At 53.0% G+C, this 18488-nt stretch overlaps 1 protein-coding gene across 1 annotated transcript in view; it reads left to right on the top strand.

Annotated features, from left to right (window-relative positions):
* LOC144487820 (RING finger protein 112-like) overlaps nt 1-17997 on the top strand; it is a 73171-nt gene extending 55174 nt beyond the window's left edge. Inside the window, exons 5-10 of the mRNA XM_078205893.1 lie at nt 585-635; nt 2406-2462; nt 6992-7078; nt 9842-9965; nt 17301-17431; nt 17962-17997. Coding sequence (XP_078062019.1) covers nt 585-635; nt 2406-2462; nt 6992-7078; nt 9842-9965; nt 17301-17431; nt 17962-17997 — 486 coding nt within the window. The remainder of the gene's footprint in view (nt 1-584; nt 636-2405; nt 2463-6991; nt 7079-9841; nt 9966-17300; nt 17432-17961) is intronic.
* The last annotated feature ends 491 nt before the right edge of the window (nt 17998-18488 follow it).

Below are 18488 nucleotides of genomic sequence, written 5' to 3'. Positions count from 1 at the left end.
TAACAGAGTGACTCTCGGGGGTAACAGAGTGACTCTCGGGGGTAACAGAGTGACTCTCGGGGGTGACAGAGTGACTCTCGGGGGTAACAGGGTGACTCTCGGGGGTGACAGAGTGACTCTCGGGGTAACAGAGTGACTCTCGGGGGTAACAGGGTGACTCTCGGGGGTAACAGAGTGACTCTCGGGGGTAACAGAGTGACTCTCGGGGGTAACAGAGTGACTCTCGGGGTAACAGAGTTACTCTCGGGGGTAACAGAGTGACTCTCGGGGGTAACAGAGTGACTCTCGGGGGTAACAGGGTGACTCTCGGGGGTAACAGAGTGACTCTCGGGGGTAACAGAGTGACTCTCGGGGGTAACAGAGTGACTCTCGGGGGTAACAGGGTGACTCTCGGGGTAACAGAGTGACTCTCGGGGGTAACAGAGTGACTCTCGGGGGTAACAGAGTGACTCTCGGGGGTAACAGAGTGACTCTCGGGGTGTAGTATAACTTTCTGCTCGAGAATCCCCATTTGGTCGACCTTGTGCTAATTAATGATAATTCCACTTTGTGTTCCCTTCCTCTCCCATTTTCCTGTCTTTCAGATATTTAACATTGCTTCAAAGATTGACCCAACTGATCTGGAATTTTTAGAGGTTAGTTTTTACTTTGTATTCACTGTTGAAAGAATGAATTTATTTTGATTCCTCTCCCATTTTTGAATAAAAGCATCGTTCTGTCCAGTTTATCAACACTGGGGGTTTGACTGAACAGGCGACTGGATTCATTCGAGGTCTTCGGGTCGAATTAGTTCATTTTTCCACTGCAACAAATCTTCTCATCCCCATGAAGGGCAGCGGGGAGGTCTAGGCTTCATTCCTGGTGTCTGCACTGAGTTAGTTTAATTTCTCCCAGAGTGAGACTGATTCTCACTCCCACACAGAACAGGAGATCACTTCTACCTGCTGAGCTGGGCAGGCCTGGACATTGCCAGGTTTGACACAGCTCACATGAATAACCTTGGGGCAGGGGTTAAACACACACCAAAGGCTCCCGGTGAATTTTTGACAATGACTGGGCCATTGTCAAAATGCTTCTGTCTGCTGAATGATAGACTTGATGTCCTGCCCAATAGTAACAGGGAGGTGGAGGAGCAGATAGGGAAACAGATCCTGGAGAGATGCAGCAATAACTGGGTTGTCGTGATGGGAGACTTTAATTTCCCAAACATAGATTGGAATATCCCGAGGGTAAGGGGATTGGATGGGGAAGAGTTCGTCAGGTGTGTTCAGGAGGGTTTCCTGACACAGCATGTGGATAGTCTGGAGGGATGTCAGAAGTTACAGAGGGACATAGATAGGATGCAAGACTGGGCGGAGAAGTGGCAGATGGACTTCAACCCAGATAAATGTGTCGTGGTCCATTTTGGTAGGACAAATGGGATGAAGGAGTACAATATAAAGGGAAAGACTCTTAGTACAGTAGAGGATCAGAAGGACCTTGGGGTCCGGGTCCATAGGACTCTAAAATCGGCCCCGCAGGTGGAGGAGGTGGTTAAGAAGGCGTATGGTGTGCTGGCCTTTATCAATCGAGGGATTGAGTTTAGGAGTCCGGGGATAATGATGCAGCTATATAAGACCCTCGTCAGACCCCACTTGGAGTACTGTGCTCAGTTCTGGTCGCCTCACTATAGGAAGGATGTGGAAAAGATTGAAAGGGTGCAGAGGAGATTTACAAGGATGTTGCCTGGATTGAGTGGCATGCCTTATGAGGATAGGCTGAGGGAGCTCGGTCTTTTCTCCTTGGAGAGATGTAGGATGAGAGGAGACCTAATAGAGGTAGATAAGATGTTGAGAGGCATAGATCGGGTGGACTCTCAGAGGCTTTTTCCCAGGGTGGAAATGGCTGCTACGAGAGGACACAGGTTTAAGGTGCTGGGGGGTAGGTACAGGGGAGATGTTAGGGGTAAGTTTTTCACAGAGAGGGTGGTGGGCGAGTGGAATCGGCTGCCGTCAGTGGTGGTGGAGGCAAACTCAATAGGGTCTTTTCAGAGACTCCTGGATGAGTACATGGGACTTAATAGGATGGAGGGTTATAGGTAGGCCTAAAAGGTAGGGATATGTTCGGCACAACTTGTGGGGCTGAAGGGCCCGTTTTGTGCTGTAGTTTTTCTATGTTCTAAATCCCTGGACTAAGACTTCCAGGAACAGTCTCCCCACAGGCTCTTCTCGAAAGACAGGACAATAGATGTCCCTCTGTGGAATAAGGGCCATTCCCTTGACAGCCAGTCACACTGGGTTGACAGTCAGTGTTTATACAACCCAGACTGAAGCATGGGATCATTGGGGTTAACGGGGTGAATGGAGGCGGAGCGAGAGAACCTTGTCACAGCGATGATTGACATCTTTTTTCTGCTTTTATTCCAGATGTTCCTGGATGTGGCGCAAAAGGTTGGAGAGGTTGTGAACTTGGATCCCATTCAGGTATCGGATCGTCCATTGTTTCATTGTCATTGAACTGTTCGGGGACAGGGAGAGAGTGGGAGAGGGGGATGGATAAAAACAGAAGCCTACTGAGGAGTCGGGGACTTGCTGACAGATAAATGTGAAATGTTTTGACACCCAAAATGCCACAATTTAGATGTTTGGATCGTTTCTCATGCAATGATTCATCATCGGGCTCTGCCCAGTAAAGGTAAGTTGACCATTTCATTAATCAGCAGTGTGGAAGCGTTAACATTACAGTACCTTTCCTCACGGAGCAAGAAACCGCAGACATTCAAAGCTGTTGCAAGATGTGGTGGGAAAACTTCCTGTCCTGTTTTGGTCTGTGATTGAAATGCTCGAGGGTTAAAAATGAATCTGTTCCATTCCATTGACTGACAGACAGTACGGAAGCACAGTGGTTCGCACTGCTGCCTCACAGTGCCATGAAACCGGATTCAATTCCAACCATGGATCACTGTCTGTGTGGAATCCGCACGTTCTCCCCGTGTCTGCGTGGGTTTCCTCCGGGTGCTCCGGTTTCCTCCCACACTCCAAAGATGTGCGGGTTAGGTGGATTGGCCAGGCTAAATTGCCCCTTAGTGTCCAAAGATGTACAGGTTAGGTGGATTGGCCATGTTAAATTGTCCCTTTGTGTCCAAAGATGTGCAGGTTAGGTGGATTGGCCATGTTAAATTGTCCCTTTGTGTCCAAAGATGTGTAGGTTAGGTGGATTGGCCATGCTAAATTGCCCCTTAGTGTCCAAAGATGTGTAGGTTAGGTGGATTGGCCATGCTAAATTGTCCCTTAGTGTCCAAAGATGTGTAGGTTAGGTGGATTGGCCATGCTAAATTGTCCCTTAGTGTCCAAAGATGTGTAGGTTAGGTGGATTGGCCATGCTAAATTGTCCCTTAGTGTCCAAAGATGTGCAGGTTAGGTGGATTGGCCATGCTAAATTGCCCCTTCGTGTCCAAAGATGTGTAGGTTAGGTGGATTGGCCATGCTAAATTGCCCCTTAGTGTCCAAAGATGTGCAGGTTAGGTGGATTGGCCATGCTAAATTGCCCCTTCGTGTCCAAAGATGTGGAGGTTAGGTGGATTGGCCATGCTAAATTTTCCCTTAGTGTCCAAAGATGTGCAGGTTAGGTGGATTGGCCATGCTAAATTGTCCCTTAGTGTCCAAAGATGTGCAGGTTAGGTGGATTGGCCATGCTAAATTGTCCCTTAGTGTCCAAAGATGTGCGGGTTTGGGAGATTAGCCATGCTAAATTGCCCCTTAGTGTCCAAAGATGTGTAGGTTAGGTGGATTGGCCATGCTAAATTGTCCCTTAGTGTCCAAAGATGTGTAGGTTAGGTGGATTGGCCGTGCTAAATTGTCCCTTAGTGTCCAAAGATGTGTAGGTTAGGTGGATTGGCCGTGCTAAATTGTCCCTTAGTGTCCAAAGATGTGCGGGTTAGGTGGATTGGCCATGCTAAATTGTCCCTTAGTGTCCAAAGATGTGCAGGTTAGGTGGATTGGCCATGCTAAATTGTCCCTTAGTGTCCAAAGATGTGCAGGTTAGTTGGATTGGCCATGCTAAATTGCCCCTTAGTGTCCAAAGATGTGTAGGTTAGGCGGATTGGCCATGCTAAATTGCCCCTTAGTGTCCAAAGATGTGCAGGTTAGGGTGGATTGGCCATGCTAAATTGTCCCTTAGTGTCCAAAGATGTGTAGGTTAGGTGGATTGGCCGTGCTAAATTGTCCCTTAGTGTCCAAAGATGTGCAGGTTAGGTGGATTGGCCATGCTAAATTGTCCCTTAGTGTCCAAAGATGTGTAGGTTAGGTGGATTGGCCATGCTAAATTGCCCCTTAGTGTCCAAAGATGTGCAGGTTAGGGTGGATTGGCCATGCTAAATTGTCCCTTTGTGTCCAAAGATGTGTAGGTTAGGCGGATTGGCCATGCTAAATTGCCCTTTAGTGTCCAAAGATGTGCAGGTTAGGGTGGATTGGCCATGCTAAATTGTCCCTTAGTGTCCAAAGATGTGTAGGTTAGGCGGATTGGCCATGCTAAATTGCCCCTTAGTGTCCAAAGATGTGCGGGTTCGGGAGATTAGCGAGGTCTATACATGGGGCCACGGGTCTAGGATCTGGGTAAAATGTTCCCTCAGTGAGTTTGTGTGGACTCAATGGGCCGAATGGCCTTCTGCACTGTCGGGATTCTTTGATTCTGTTCTCGAGTATCTGCTTTGAAATGTGAAATGATTTGTAGAGAATTTTCTGTGATGTGGGCAAAGTGTTGTCTTCGGAGAGAAAAGCAGCAAGTTGCCCACTTGTGTCGCCGGCAAGATATCGCATCGTATTTTCAGGCAGGTTTTTAAAAACGAAAGCTTTTCCTGAGTTTCCTGCTGTCCCCGTGGTGGTTTCACTCTGACTCATCACTCTCAGTATAACATGAACCCAGGTGGAAGTTACATTTAATTCCCCCGACTGGAGACCAACTGGAGGAGTCCCAACGCTGTCTGTCCAAGGAGATGTTGCGAGCACTCGAGGCAGCCAGGACAACTCTGCAAGGGCTGCAGCGGAGACCTCAGTGTAGGGTGTTCGTTCCATTGTGGGCGATGTTCACTCTGGGGCCTGAACTCCATGGGACAGGGCATCAACTGTGTGGTGCAGGCACTAGTGGGCATCCATGAGTGCCAACGATGGGTGGGGGAATCTAAATCTCACTCCAGCGGCCCCTCTAGGCCAAGGAGAAACCCAGGGAGTTTTGAGCACCCTCGGAGAGGAGCTGGTGCAGAGCCTGGGGCCTTCTACTCTGGGGGTGTCCAGCTCCTCTCCCTGTGATCCATACAGCACACCGAGGGAGAGTGACGCTACCACAGCCGTGCAGCTGAAAGCAGGGAGCTCTCCAGGCCTCGGTGTCCAGAGGATGTCCGCCAGGAGCGGGGCCTTGGTAGGCAGCAACATCAGGGCTGTGCTCACACTGCCACCACGCAATCTTCATGAGCCTCAGTACCCGGCCTGGCCACATTGAAGCAAGAAGCTATCAGCGTGAATCCCTCCGTCCCATTCAGGGCCTTCACATCACCCGACAGCCTTCCTATCCTCGGGGTTCCCCCTCGGTGCCCTCCTTGACACCCTCCTTATCAAAGGAGATGAGCCACTTGTAAGGCATTTGAGTCCACATGGCGGGTTGGTTAAGAAGGTTAAGGCTCATGGGATACAAGGAGAGGTGGCTAGATGGGTGGAGAACTGGCTTGGCCATAGGAGACAGAGGGTAGTGGTCGAAGGGTCTTTTTCCGGCTGGAGGTCTGTGACCAGTGGTGTTCCGCAGGGCTCTGTACTGGGACCTCTGCTATTTGTGATATATATAAATGATTTGGAAGAAGGTGTAACTGGTGTAATCAGCAAGTTTGCGGATGACACGAAGATGGCTGGAATTGCGGATAGCGAAGAGCATTGTCGGGCAATACAGCAGGATATAGATAGGCTGGAAAATTGGGCGGAGAGGTGGCAGATGGAGTTTAATCCGGATAAATGCGAAGTGATGCATTTTGGAAGAAATAATGTAGGGAGGAGTTATACAATAAATGGCAGAGTCATCAGGAGTATAGAAACACAGAGGGACCTGGGTGTGCAAGTCCACAAATCCTTGAAGGTGGCAACACAGGTGGAGAAGGTGGTGAAGAAGGCATATGGTATGCTTGCCTTTATAGGACGGGGTATAGAGTATAAAAGCTGGAGTCTGATGATGCAGCTGTATAGAACGCTGGTTAGGCCACATTTGGAGTACTGCGTCCAGTTCTGGTCGCCGCACTACCAGAAGGACGTGGAGGCGTTAGAGAGAGTGCAGAGGAGGTTTACCAGGATGTTGCCTGGTATGGAGGGTCTTAGCTATGAGGAGAGATTGGGTAAACTGGGCTTGTTCTCCCTGGAAAGACGGAGAATGAGGGGAGATCTAATAGAGGTGTACAAGATTATGAAGGGGATAGATAGGGTGAACAGTGGGAAGCTTTTTCCCAGGTGACGATCACGAGGGGTCACGGGCTCAAGCTGAGAGGGGCGAAGCATAACTCAGATATCAGAGGGATGTTTTTTACACAGAGGGTGGTGGGGGCCTGGAATGCGCTGCCAAGTAGGGTGGTGGAGGCAGGCATGCTGACATCGTTTAAGACTTACCTGGATAGTCACATGAGCAGCCTGGGAATGGAGGGATACAAACGATTGGTCTAGTTGGATCAAGGAGCGGCACAGGCTTGGAGGGGCCGAATGGCCTGTTTCCTGTGCTGTTCTGTTCTTGTACTGTTACACACCGGTGCTGGGAGACGCTAGCCGGGGGCGCGAACCCTGCGATTGACTGCAGGGAGATGGGAGAAATGCTGCCTCTGTCTCTCCCTCACCACGTACACATTCTCTCTCTCACACACTCCCTTTTTTACACTCTCCCAGATTTTCCGATGCGGGTAACGATTGTGAACAGCCATTCTTTGTTTCCCTGCAAAAAAATGGTATTGACGCATATATTAACTGTCTTTTTCCTCTCGGATCAGCATTTGGACATCCTGGTCCGTGACTGGGATAGAGGTCACACCCATGGCAAAGAGGTTGGCAGGGAATACCTGGATGCAACTCGACAGGTAAAGCTGCTGTAAGATATGGGGTTACTGAATAATAGTGTCATCAGTAGAGATACAGTAGGTAACACAGGGCGCTGGGGGAGAGGGGTTACTGAGTGACAGTGTGAGGGAGCAGGATTAACATCAGTAGAGATACAGTAGGTAACACAGGGCGCTGGGGGAGAGGGGTTACTGAGTGACAGTGCGAGGGAGCTGGATTAACATCAGTACAGATACAGTCAGTAACACAGGGTGCTGGGGGGAGAGGGGTTACTGAGTGACAGTGTGAGGGAGCTGGATTAACATCAGTACAGATACAGTCAGTAACACAGGGTGCTGGGGGGAGAGGGGTTACTGAGTGACAGTGTGAGGGAGCTGGATTAACATCAGTACAGATACAGTCAGTAACACAGGGTGCTGGGGGAGAGGGGTTACTGAGTGACAGTGTGAGGGAGCTGGATTAACATCAGTAGAGATACAGTCAGTAACACAGGGTGCTGGGGGAGAGGGGTTACTGAGTGACAGTGTGAGGGAGCTGGATTAACATCAGTACAGATACAGTCAGTAACACAGGGTGCTGGGGGAGAGGGGTTACTGAGTGACAGTGTGAGGGAGCTGGATTAACATCAGTACAGATACAGTCAGTAACACAGGGTGCTGGGGGAGAGGGGTTACTGAGTGACAGTGTGAGGGAGCTGGATTAACATCAGTACAGATACAGTCAGTAACACAGGGTGCTGGGGGGAGAGGGATTACTGAGTGACAGTGTGAGGGAGCAGGATTAACATCAGTACAGATACAGTAGGTAACACAGGGTGCTGGGGGAGAGGGGTTACTGAGTGACAGTGTGAGGGAGCTGGATTAACATCAGTACAGATACAGTCAGTAACACAGGGTGCTGGGGGAGAGGGGTTACAGAGTGACAGTGTGAGGGAGCTGGATTAACATCAGTACAGATACAGTCAGTAACACAGGGTGCTGGGGGAGAGGGGTTACTGAGTGACAGTGTGAGGGAGCTGGATTAACATCAGTAGAGATACAGTCAGTAACACAGGGTGCTGGGGGAGAGGGGTTACGAGTGACAGTGTGAGGGAGCTGGATTAACATCAGTAGAGATACAGTCAGTAACACAGGGTGCTGGGGGAGAGGGGTTACTGAGTGACAGTGTGAGGGAGCTGGATTAACATCAGTACAGATACAGTCAGTAACACAGGGTGCTGGGGGAGAGGGGTTACGAGTGACAGTGTGAGGGAGCTGGATTAACATCAGTAGAGATACAGTCAGTAACACAGGGTGCTGGGGGAGAGGGGTTACTGAGTGACAGTGTGAGGGAGCTGGATTAACATCAGTACAGATACAGTCAGTAACACAGGGTGCTGGGGGAGAGGGGTTACTGAGTGACAGTGTGAGGGAGCTGGATTAACATCAGTACAGATACAGTCAGTAACACAGGGTGCTGGGGGAGAGGGGTTACAGAGTGACAGTGTGAGGGAGCTGGATTAACATCAGTACAGATACAGTCAGTAACACAGGGTGCTGGGGGAGAGGGGTTACTGAGTGACAGTGTGAGGGAGCTGGATTAACATCAGTAGAGATACAGTCAGTAACACAGGGTGCTGGGGGAGAGGGGTTACTGAGTGACAGTGTGAGGGAGCTGGATTATCAGTACAGATACAGTCAGTAACACAGGGTGCTGGGGGAGAGGGGTTACAGAGTGACAGTGTGAGGGAGCTGGATTAACATCAGTACAGATACAGTCAGTAACACAGGGTGCTGGGGGGTGAGGGGTTACTGAGTGACAGTGTGAGGGAGCTGGATTAACATCAGTACAGATACAGTCAGTAACACAGGGTGCTGGGGGGAGAGGGGTTACTGAGTGACCGTGTGAGGGAGCTGGATTAACATCCGTACAGATACAGTCAGTAACACAGGGTGCTGGGGGGAGAGGGGTTACTGAGTGACAGTGTGAGGGAGCTGGATTAACATCCGTACAGATACAGTCAGTAACACAGGGTGCTGGGGGGAGAGGGGTTACTGAGTGACAGTGTGAGGGAGCTGGATTAACATCAGTACAGATACAGTCAGTAACACAGGGTGCTGGGGGAGGGGGGTTACTGAGTGACAGTGTGAGGGAGCTGGATTAACATCAGTACAGATACAGTCAGTAACACAGGGTGCTGGGGGAGAGGGGTTACTGAGTGACAGTGTGAGGGAGCTGGATTAACATCAGTAGAGATACAGTCAGTAACACAGGGCGCTGGGGGAGAGGGGTTACTGAGTGACAGTGTGAGGGAGCTGGATTAACATCAGTAGAGATACAGTCAGTAACACAGGGCGCTGGGGGAGAGGGGTTACTGAGTGACAGTGTGAGGGAGCTGGATTAACATCAGTACAGATACAGTCAGTAACACAGGGTGCTGGGGGAGAGGGGTTACTGAGTGACAGTGTGAGGGAGCTGGATTAACATCCGTACAGATACAGTCAGTAACACAGGGTGCTGGGGGATAGGGGTTACTGAGTGACAGTGTGAGGGAGCTGGATTAACATCAGTAGAGATACAGTCAGTAACACAGGGTGCTGGGGGGAGAGGGGTTACTGAGTGACAGTGTGAGGGAGCTGGATTAACATCAGTAGAGATACAGTCAGTAACACAGGGTGCTGGGGGGAGAGGGGTTACTGAGTGACAGTGTGAGGGAGCTGGATTAACATCAATGAGTAATGGTGGGCAGTGAGACGAAGGGCTTTCAATGAGAATCTCAACGCTTTCCAAATTTTTATTCACAGAGACTTGCGAGTTCCAGGACGAGGTACCAGCCATTCATGAAGAAGGAATTATCAAAGGCTCAGTGCTACTTGTTACCACACCCAGGAGAAGCAATTGCTTGTAGCTCGACAGGGCACAGCAAAGGCAAGTGATATAAAGCACTGTCCCAGAGGGGGAAAGGACAGTGTATCTAACGCACTGTGACACCCGGTCCCAGAGGGGGAAAGGACAGTGTGTCTAACGTACTGTGACACCCGGTCCCAGAGGGGGAAAGGACAGTGTATCTAACGCACTGTGACACCCGGTCCCAGAGGGGGAAAGGACAGTGTATCTAACGCACTGTGACACCCGGTCCCAGAGGGGGAAAGGACAGTGTATCTAACGCACTGTGACACCCGGTCCCAGAGGGGGAAAGGACAGTGTATCTAACGCACTGTGACACCCGGTCCCAGAGGGGGAAAGGACAGTGTATCTAACGCACTGTGACACCCGGTCCCAGAGGGGGGAAAGGACAGTGTATCTAACGCACTGTGACACCCGGTCCCAGAGGGGGAAAGGACAGTGTATCTAACGCACTGTGACACCCGGTCCCAGAGGGGGAAAGGACAGTGTATCTAACGCACTGTGACACCCGGTCCCAGAGGGGGAAAGGACAGTGTATCTAACGCACTGTGACACCCGGTCCCAGAGGGGGAAAGGACAGTGTATCTAACGCACTGTGACACCCGGTCCCAGAGGGGGAAAGGACAGTGTATCTAACGCACTGTGACACCCGGTCCCAGAGGGGGATAGGACAGTGTATCTAACGCACTGTGACACCCGGTCCCAGAGGGGGATAGGACAGTGTATCTAACGCACTGTGACACCCGGTCCCAGAGGGGGAAAGGACAGTGTATCTAACGCACTGTGACACCCGGTCCCAGAGGGGGAAAGGACAGTGTGTCTAACGTACTGTGACACCCGGTCCCAGAGGGGGAAAGGACAGTGTATCTAACGCACTGTGACACCCGGTCCCAGAGGGGGAAAGGACAGTGTATCTAACGCACTGTGACACCCGGTCCCAGAGGGGGAAAGGACAGTGTATCTAACGCACTGTGACACCCGGTCCCAGAGGGGGAAAGGACAGTGTATCTAACGCACTGTGACACCCGGTCCCAGAGGGGGGAAAGGACAGTGTATCTAACGCACTGTGATACCCGGTCCCAGAGGGGGAAAGGGCAGTGTATCTAACTCACTGTGACACCTGGTCCCAGAGGGGGAAAGGACAGTGTATCTAACGCACTGTGACACCCGGTCCCAGAGGGGGAAAGGACAGTGTATCTAACACACTGTGACACCTGGTCCCAGAGGGGGAAAGGACAGTGTATCTAACGCACTGTGACACCCGGTCCCAGAGGGGGAAAGGACAGTGTATCTAACGCACTGTGACACCCGGTCCCAGAGGGGGAAAGGACAGTGTATGTAACGCACTGTGACACCCGGTCCCAGAGGGGGAAAGGACAGTGTATCTAACGCACTGTGACACCCGGTCCCAGAGGGGGAAAGGACAGTGTATCTAACGCACTGTGACACCCTGTCCCAGAGGGGGGAAAGGACAGTGTATCTAACGCACTGTGACACCCGGTCCCAGAGGGGGAAAGGACAGTGTATCTAACGCACTGTGACACCCGGTCCCAGAGGGGGAAAGGACAGTGTATCTAACGCACTGTGACACCCGGTCCCAGAGGGGGAAAGGACAGTGTATCTAACGCACTGTGACACCCGGTCCCAGAGGGGGAAAGGACAGTGTATCTAACGCACTGTGACACCCTGTCCCAGATGGGGAAAGGACAGTGTATCTAACGCACTGTGACACCCGGTCCCAGAGGGGGAAAGGACAGTGTATCTAACGCACTGTGACACCCTGTCCCAGAGGGGGGAAAGGACAGTGTATCTAACGCACTGTGACACCCGGTCCCAGAGGGGGAAAGGACAGTGTATCTAACGCACTGTGACACCCGGTCCCAGAGGGGGGAAAAGACAGTGTATCTAACGCACTGTGACACCCGGTCCCAGAGGGGGAAAGGACAGTGTATCTAACGCACTGTGACACCCGGTCCCAGAGGGGGGAAAGGACAGTGTATCTAACGCACTGTGACACCCGGTCCCAGAGGGGGGAAAGGACAGTGTATCTAACGCACTGTGACACCCGTTCCCAGAGGGGGAAAGGACAGTGTATCTAACGCACTGTGACACCCGGTCCCAGAGGGGGGAAAGGACAGTGTATCTAACGCACTGTGACACCCGGTCCCAGTGGGGGAAAGGACAGTGTATCTAACGCACTGTGACACCCGGTCCCAGAGGGGGAAAGGACAGTGTATCTAACGCACTGTGACACCCGGTCCCAGAGGGGGGAAAGGACAGTGTATCTAACGCACTGTGACACCCGGTCCCAGAGGGGGAAAGGACAGTGTATCTAACGCACTGTGACACCCGGTCCCAGAGGGGGAAAGGACAGTGTATCTAACGCACTGTGACACCCGGTCCCAGAGGGGGAAAGGACAGTGTATCTAACGCACTGTGACACCCGGTCCCAGAGGGGGAAAGGACAGTGTATCTAACGCACTGTGACACCCGGTCCCAGAGGGGGAAAGGACAGTGTATCTAACGCACTGTGACACCCGGTCCCAGAGGGGGATAGGACAGTGTATCTAACGCACTGTGACACCCGGTCCCAGAGGGGGAAAGGACAGTGTATCTAACGCACTGTGACACCCGGTCCCAGAGGGGGAAAGGACAGTGTATCTAACGCACTGTGACACCCGGTCCCAGAGGGGGGAAAGGACAGTGTATCTAACGCACTGTGATACCCGGTCCCAGAGGGGGAAAGGACAGTGTATCTAACTCACTGTGACACCTGGTCCCAGAGGGGGAAAGGACAGTGTATCTAACGCACTGTGACACCCGGTCCCAGAGGGGGAAAGGACAGTGTATCTAACACACTGTGACACCTGGTCCCAGAGGGGGAAAGGACAGTGTATCTAACGCACTGTGACACCCGGTCCCAGAGGGGGAAAGGACAGTGTATCTAACGCACTGTGACACCCGGTCCCAGAGGGGGAAAGGACAGTGTATGTAACGCACTGTGACACCCGGTCCCAGAGGGGGAAAGGACAGTGTATCTAACGCACTGTGACACCCGGTCCCAGAGGGGGAAAGGACAGTGTATCTAACGCACTGTGACACCCTGTCCCAGAGGGGGGAAAGGACAGTGTATCTAACGCACTGTGACACCCGGTCCCAGAGGGGGAAAGGACAGTGTATCTAACGCACTGTGACACCCGGTCCCAGAGGGGGAAAGGACAGTGTATCTAACGCACTGTGACACCCGGTCCCAGAGGGGGAAAGGACAGTGTATCTAACGCACTGTGACACCCGGTCCCAGAGGGGGAAAGGACAGTGTATCTAACGCACTGTGACACCCTGTCCCAGAGGGGGAAAGGACAGTGTATCTAACGCACTGTGACACCCGGTCCCAGAGGGGGAAAGGACAGTGTATCTAACGCACTGTGACACCCTGTCCCAGAGGGGGGAAAGGACAGTGTATCTAACGCACTGTGACACCCGGTCCCAGAGGGGGAAAGGACAGTGTATCTAACGCACTGTGACACCCGGTCCCAGAGGGGGGAAAAGACAGTGTATCTAACGCACTGTGACACCCGGTCCCAGAGGGGGAAAGGACAGTGTATCTAACGCACTGTGACACCCGGTCCCAGAGGGGGGAAAGGACAGTGTATCTAACGCACTGTGACACCCGGTCCCAGAGGGGGGAAAGGACAGTGTATCTAACGCACTGTGACACCCGTTCCCAGAGGGGGAAAGGACAGTGTATCTAACGCACTGTGACACCCGGTCCCAGAGGGGGAAAGGACAGTGTATCTAACGCACTGTGACACCCGGTCCCAGAGGGGGAAAGGACAGTGTATCTAACGCACTGTGACACCCGGTCCCAGAGGGGGAAAGGACAGTGTATCTAACGCACTGTGACACCCGGTCCCAGAGGGGGAAAGGACAGTGTATCTAACGCACTGTGACACCCGGTCCCAGAGGGGGAAAGGACAGTGTATCTAACGCACTGTGACACCCGGTCCCAGAGGGGGGAAAGGACAGTGTATCTAACGCACTGTGACACCCGGTCCCAGAGGGGGAAAGGACAGTGTATCTAACGCACTGTGACACCCGGTCCCAGAGGGGGAAAGGACAGTGTATCTAACGCACTGTGACACCCGGTCCCAGAGGGGGGAAAGGACAGTGTATCTAACGCACTGTGATACCCAGTCCCAGAGGGGGAAAGGACAGTGTATCTAACTCACTGTGACACCTGGTCCCAGAGGGGGAAAGGACAGTGTATCTAACGCACTGTGACACCCGGTCCCAGAGGGGGAAAGGACAGTGTATCTAACACACTGTGACACCTGGTCCCAGAGGGGGAAAGGACAGTGTATCTAACGCACTGTGACACCCGGTCCCAGAGGGGGAAAGGACAGTGTATCTAACGCACTGTGACACCCGGTCCCAGAGGGGGAAAGGACAGTGTATGTAACGCACTGTGACACCCGGTCCCAGAGGGGGAAAGGACAGTGTATCTAACGCACTGTGACACCCGGTCCCAGAGGGGGAAAGGACAGTGTATCTAACGCACTGTGACACCCTGTCCCAGAGGGGGGAAAGGACAGTGTATCTAACGCACTGTGACACCCGGTCCCAGAGGGGGAAAGGACAGTGTATCTAACGCACTGTGACACCCGGTCCCAGAGGGGGAAAGGACAGTGTATCTAACGCACTGTGACACCCGGTCCCAGAGGGGGAAAGGACAGTGTATCTAACGCACTGTGACACCCGGTCCCAGAGGGGGAAAGGACAGTGTATCTAACGCACTGTGACACCCTGTCCCAGATGGGGAAAGGACAGTGTATCTAACGCACTGTGACACCCGGTCCCAGAGGGGGAAAGGACAGTGTATCTAACGCACTGTGACACCCTGTCCCAGAGGGGGGAAAGGACAGTGTATCTAACGCACTGTGACACCCGGTCCCAGAGGGGGAAAGGACAGTGTATCTAACGCACTGTGACACCCGGTCCCAGAGGGGGGAAAAGACAGTGTATCTAACGCACTGTGACACCCGGTCCCAGAGGGGGAAAGGACAGTGTATCTAACGCACTGTGACACCCGGTCCCAGAGGGGGGAAAGGACAGTGTATCTAACGCACTGTGACACCCGGTCCCAGAGGGGGGAAAGGACAGTGTATCTAACGCACTGTGACACCCGTTCCCAGAGGGGGAAAGGACAGTGTATCTAACGCACTGTGACACCCGGTCCCAGAGGGGGGAAAGGACAGTGTATCTAACGCACTGTGACACCCGGTCCCAGTGGGGGAAAGGACAGTGTATCTAACGCACTGTGACACCCGGTCCCAGAGGGGAAAGGACAGTGTATCTAACGCACTGTGACACCCGGTCCCAGAGGGGGGAAAGGACAGTGTATCTAACGCACTGTGACACCCGGTCCCAGAGGGGGAAAGGACAGTGTATCTAACGCACTGTGACACCCGGTCCCAGAGGGGGAAAGGACAGTGTATCTAACGCACTGTGACACCCGGTCCCAGAGGGGGAAAGGACAGTGTATCTAACGCACTGTGACACCCGGTCCCAGAGGGGGAAAGGACAGTGTATCTAACGCACTGTGACACCCGGTCCCAGAGGGGGAAAGGACAGTGTATCTAACGCACTGTGACACCCGGTCCCAGAGGGGGATAGGACAGTGTATCTAACGCACTGTGACACCCGGTCCCAGAGGGGGAAAGGACAGTGTATCTAACGCACTGTGACACCCGGTCCCAGAGGGGGAAAGGACAGTGTATCTAACGCACTGTGACACCCGGTCCCAGAGGGGGGAAAGGACAGTGTATCTAACGCACTGTGATACCCGGTCCCAGAGGGGGAAAGGTCAGTGTATCTAACTCACTGTGACACCTGGTCCCAGAGGGGGAAAGGACAGTGTATCTAACGCACTGTGACACCCGGTCCCAGAGGGGGAAAGGACAGTGTATCTAACACACTGTGACACCTGGTCCCAGAGGGGGAAAGGACAGTGTATCTAACGCACTGTGACACCCGGTCCCAGAGGGGGAAAGGACAGTGTATCTAACGCACTGTGACACCCGGTCCCAGAGGGGGAAAGGACAGTGTATGTAACGCACTGTGACACCCGGTCCCAGAGGGGGAAAGGACAGTGTATCTAACGCACTGTGACACCCGGTCCCAGAGGGGGAAAGGACAGTGTATCTAACGCACTGTGACACCCTGTCCCAGAGGGGGGAAAGGACAGTGTATCTAACGCACTGTGACACCCGGTCCCAGAGGGGGAAAGGACAGTGTATCTAACGCACTGTGACACCCGGTCCCAGAGGGGGAAAGGACAGTGTATCTAACGCACTGTGACACCCGGTCCCAGAGGGGGAAAGGACAGTGTATCTAACGCACTGTGACACCCGGTCCCAGAGGGGGAAAGGACAGTGTATCTAACGCACTGTGACACCCTGTCCCAGAGGGGAAAGGACAGTGTATCTAACGCACTGTGACACCCGGTCCCAGAGGGGGAAAGGACAGTGTATCTAACGCACTGTGACACCCTGTCCCAGAGGGGGGAAAGGACAGTGTATCTAACGCACTGTGACACCCGGTCCCAGAGGGGGAAAGGACAGTGTATCTAACGCACTGTGACACCCGGTCCCAGAGGGGGGAAAAGACAGTGTATCTAACGCACTGTGACACCCGGTCCCAGAGGGGGAAAGGACAGTGTATCTAACGCACTGTGACACCCGGTCCCAGAGGGGGGAAAGGACAGTGTATCTAACGCACTGTGACACCCGGTCCCAGAGGGGGGAAAGGACAGTGTATCTAACGCACTGTGACACCCGTTCCCAGAGGGGGAAAGGACAGTGTATCTAACGCACTGTGACACCCGGTCCCAGAGGGGGAAAGGACAGTGTATCTAACGCACTGTGACACCCGGTCCCAGAGGGGGAAAGGACAGTGTATCTAACGCACTGTGACACCCGGTCCCAGAGGGGGAAAGGACAGTGTATCTAACGCACTGTGACACCCGCTCCCAGAGGGGGAAAGGACAGTGTATCTAACGCACTGTGACACCCGGTCCCAGAGGGGGAAAGGACAGTGTATCTAACGCACTGTGACACCCGGTCCCAGAGGGGGAAAGGACAGTGTATCTAACGCACTGTGACACCCGGTCCCAGAGGGGGAAAGGACAGTGTATCTAACGCACTGTGACACCCGGTCCCAGAGGGGGGAAAGGACAGTGTATCTAACGCACTGTGACACCCGGTCCCAGAGGAGGAAAGGACAGTGTATCTAACGCACTGTGACACCCGGTCCCAGAGGGGGAAAGGACGATGTATCTAAATTTCTGCTCCCTTTTAGAAATGACGGAGAGATTCAGAGATTTCCTGGTGGAATACTTTCGTTGTGTCTTGGATTCTCTGCCAATGAGTGGACGGAGAGACATGTCTGGATCGATCCTGACCTGCAGTCAGTTGTTTAATCAGATAAAGGTATTTTGTCATGATACTGTACTTTGTTTGCTGTGCGTTTGTCTTTGTGAGTTTGAGAGTATGTGTCTGTCTCTAACGATGTCTCTGACATTCCTTTGCTGTTTGTTTGCCTGTGCTTTGGGACATTTGATTCAGCACATGCACTCTATTTCCATGTCTCAGTGCCAACATTGACACTAAACACACACTTCTTATGTTGCTGCATGTGTGATCGTGAAAATGGGCTTTCTCTTTGAGTTTTCCCATCTTGCCTTCGCATTGCTGTCTGGGTCCAGAATTCTTGTCCATCCCTCATTGCTCCTTAAGATGCGGGTGGGTGAAACCTCTTCTTTCGGTCCCCGTCTGTCATGTAGGTACACCCACAGTGCTGTCAGGGAGGGACTTTGAGGATTTTGACCCCAGCGACAGCGGGGGAACGGTCGATATGTCTCTAGGTCAGGCTGGTGAGTGAGGGGGGGGGCTCGGAGCGGGAACTTGCAGGCGGGGGGGTGTTCCCCATGTATCTGCTGCCCACCCCTTTGCCTTTCTAGGTGGGTGCAGAGGGTGGGTTTGGAAGGCGCTGTTGAAGGAGCCTTGGCGAGTCGCTGCGGGGCATCTTGTAGACGGTTCACACGGCTGTCGCTGTGCGTGGGTGGTGGAGGGAGTGAGTGTTTGTGGTTAGCGTGTCGATCGAGCGGGGAGGGGAGGGGGCTGTTTTGTCCTGGATGGTGTGGAGCTTCTCCAGTGTTGTCGGGAGCCGCACCCATCCAGGCGAGTGGAGAGTGTCCCATCACACTCCTGACTTGTGTCCTTGTGGATGGTGGGACAGAGTTTGGGAAGGGGGGGAGTCAGGAGGTGAGTGACTCTCCGCAGGATTCCCAGCCTCTGACCCGCTCTGGGAGCCACAGGATTTATACGGCCGGGTCCCAGTTCAGTTCCTGCTCACTGGGAACCCCCAGGATGTCGACAGTGGGGGAGGGGGATTCAGCGATGGTGGTGTTGACTGTCAAGGGGGAGATGGTTCGTGTATGAAGTGTATAGCACAGTACAGGCATCTCTCATGGGGGGAGAGGGGAGA

This window comes from Mustelus asterias, unplaced genomic scaffold (assembly GCF_964213995.1).
Source record: "Mustelus asterias unplaced genomic scaffold, sMusAst1.hap1.1 HAP1_SCAFFOLD_1059, whole genome shotgun sequence".
Lineage (NCBI taxonomy): Eukaryota > Metazoa > Chordata > Chondrichthyes > Carcharhiniformes > Triakidae > Mustelus > Mustelus asterias.
Note: the sequence above shows the minus strand (reverse complement) of the source record. Positions and strands in the feature narration are given on the sequence as shown.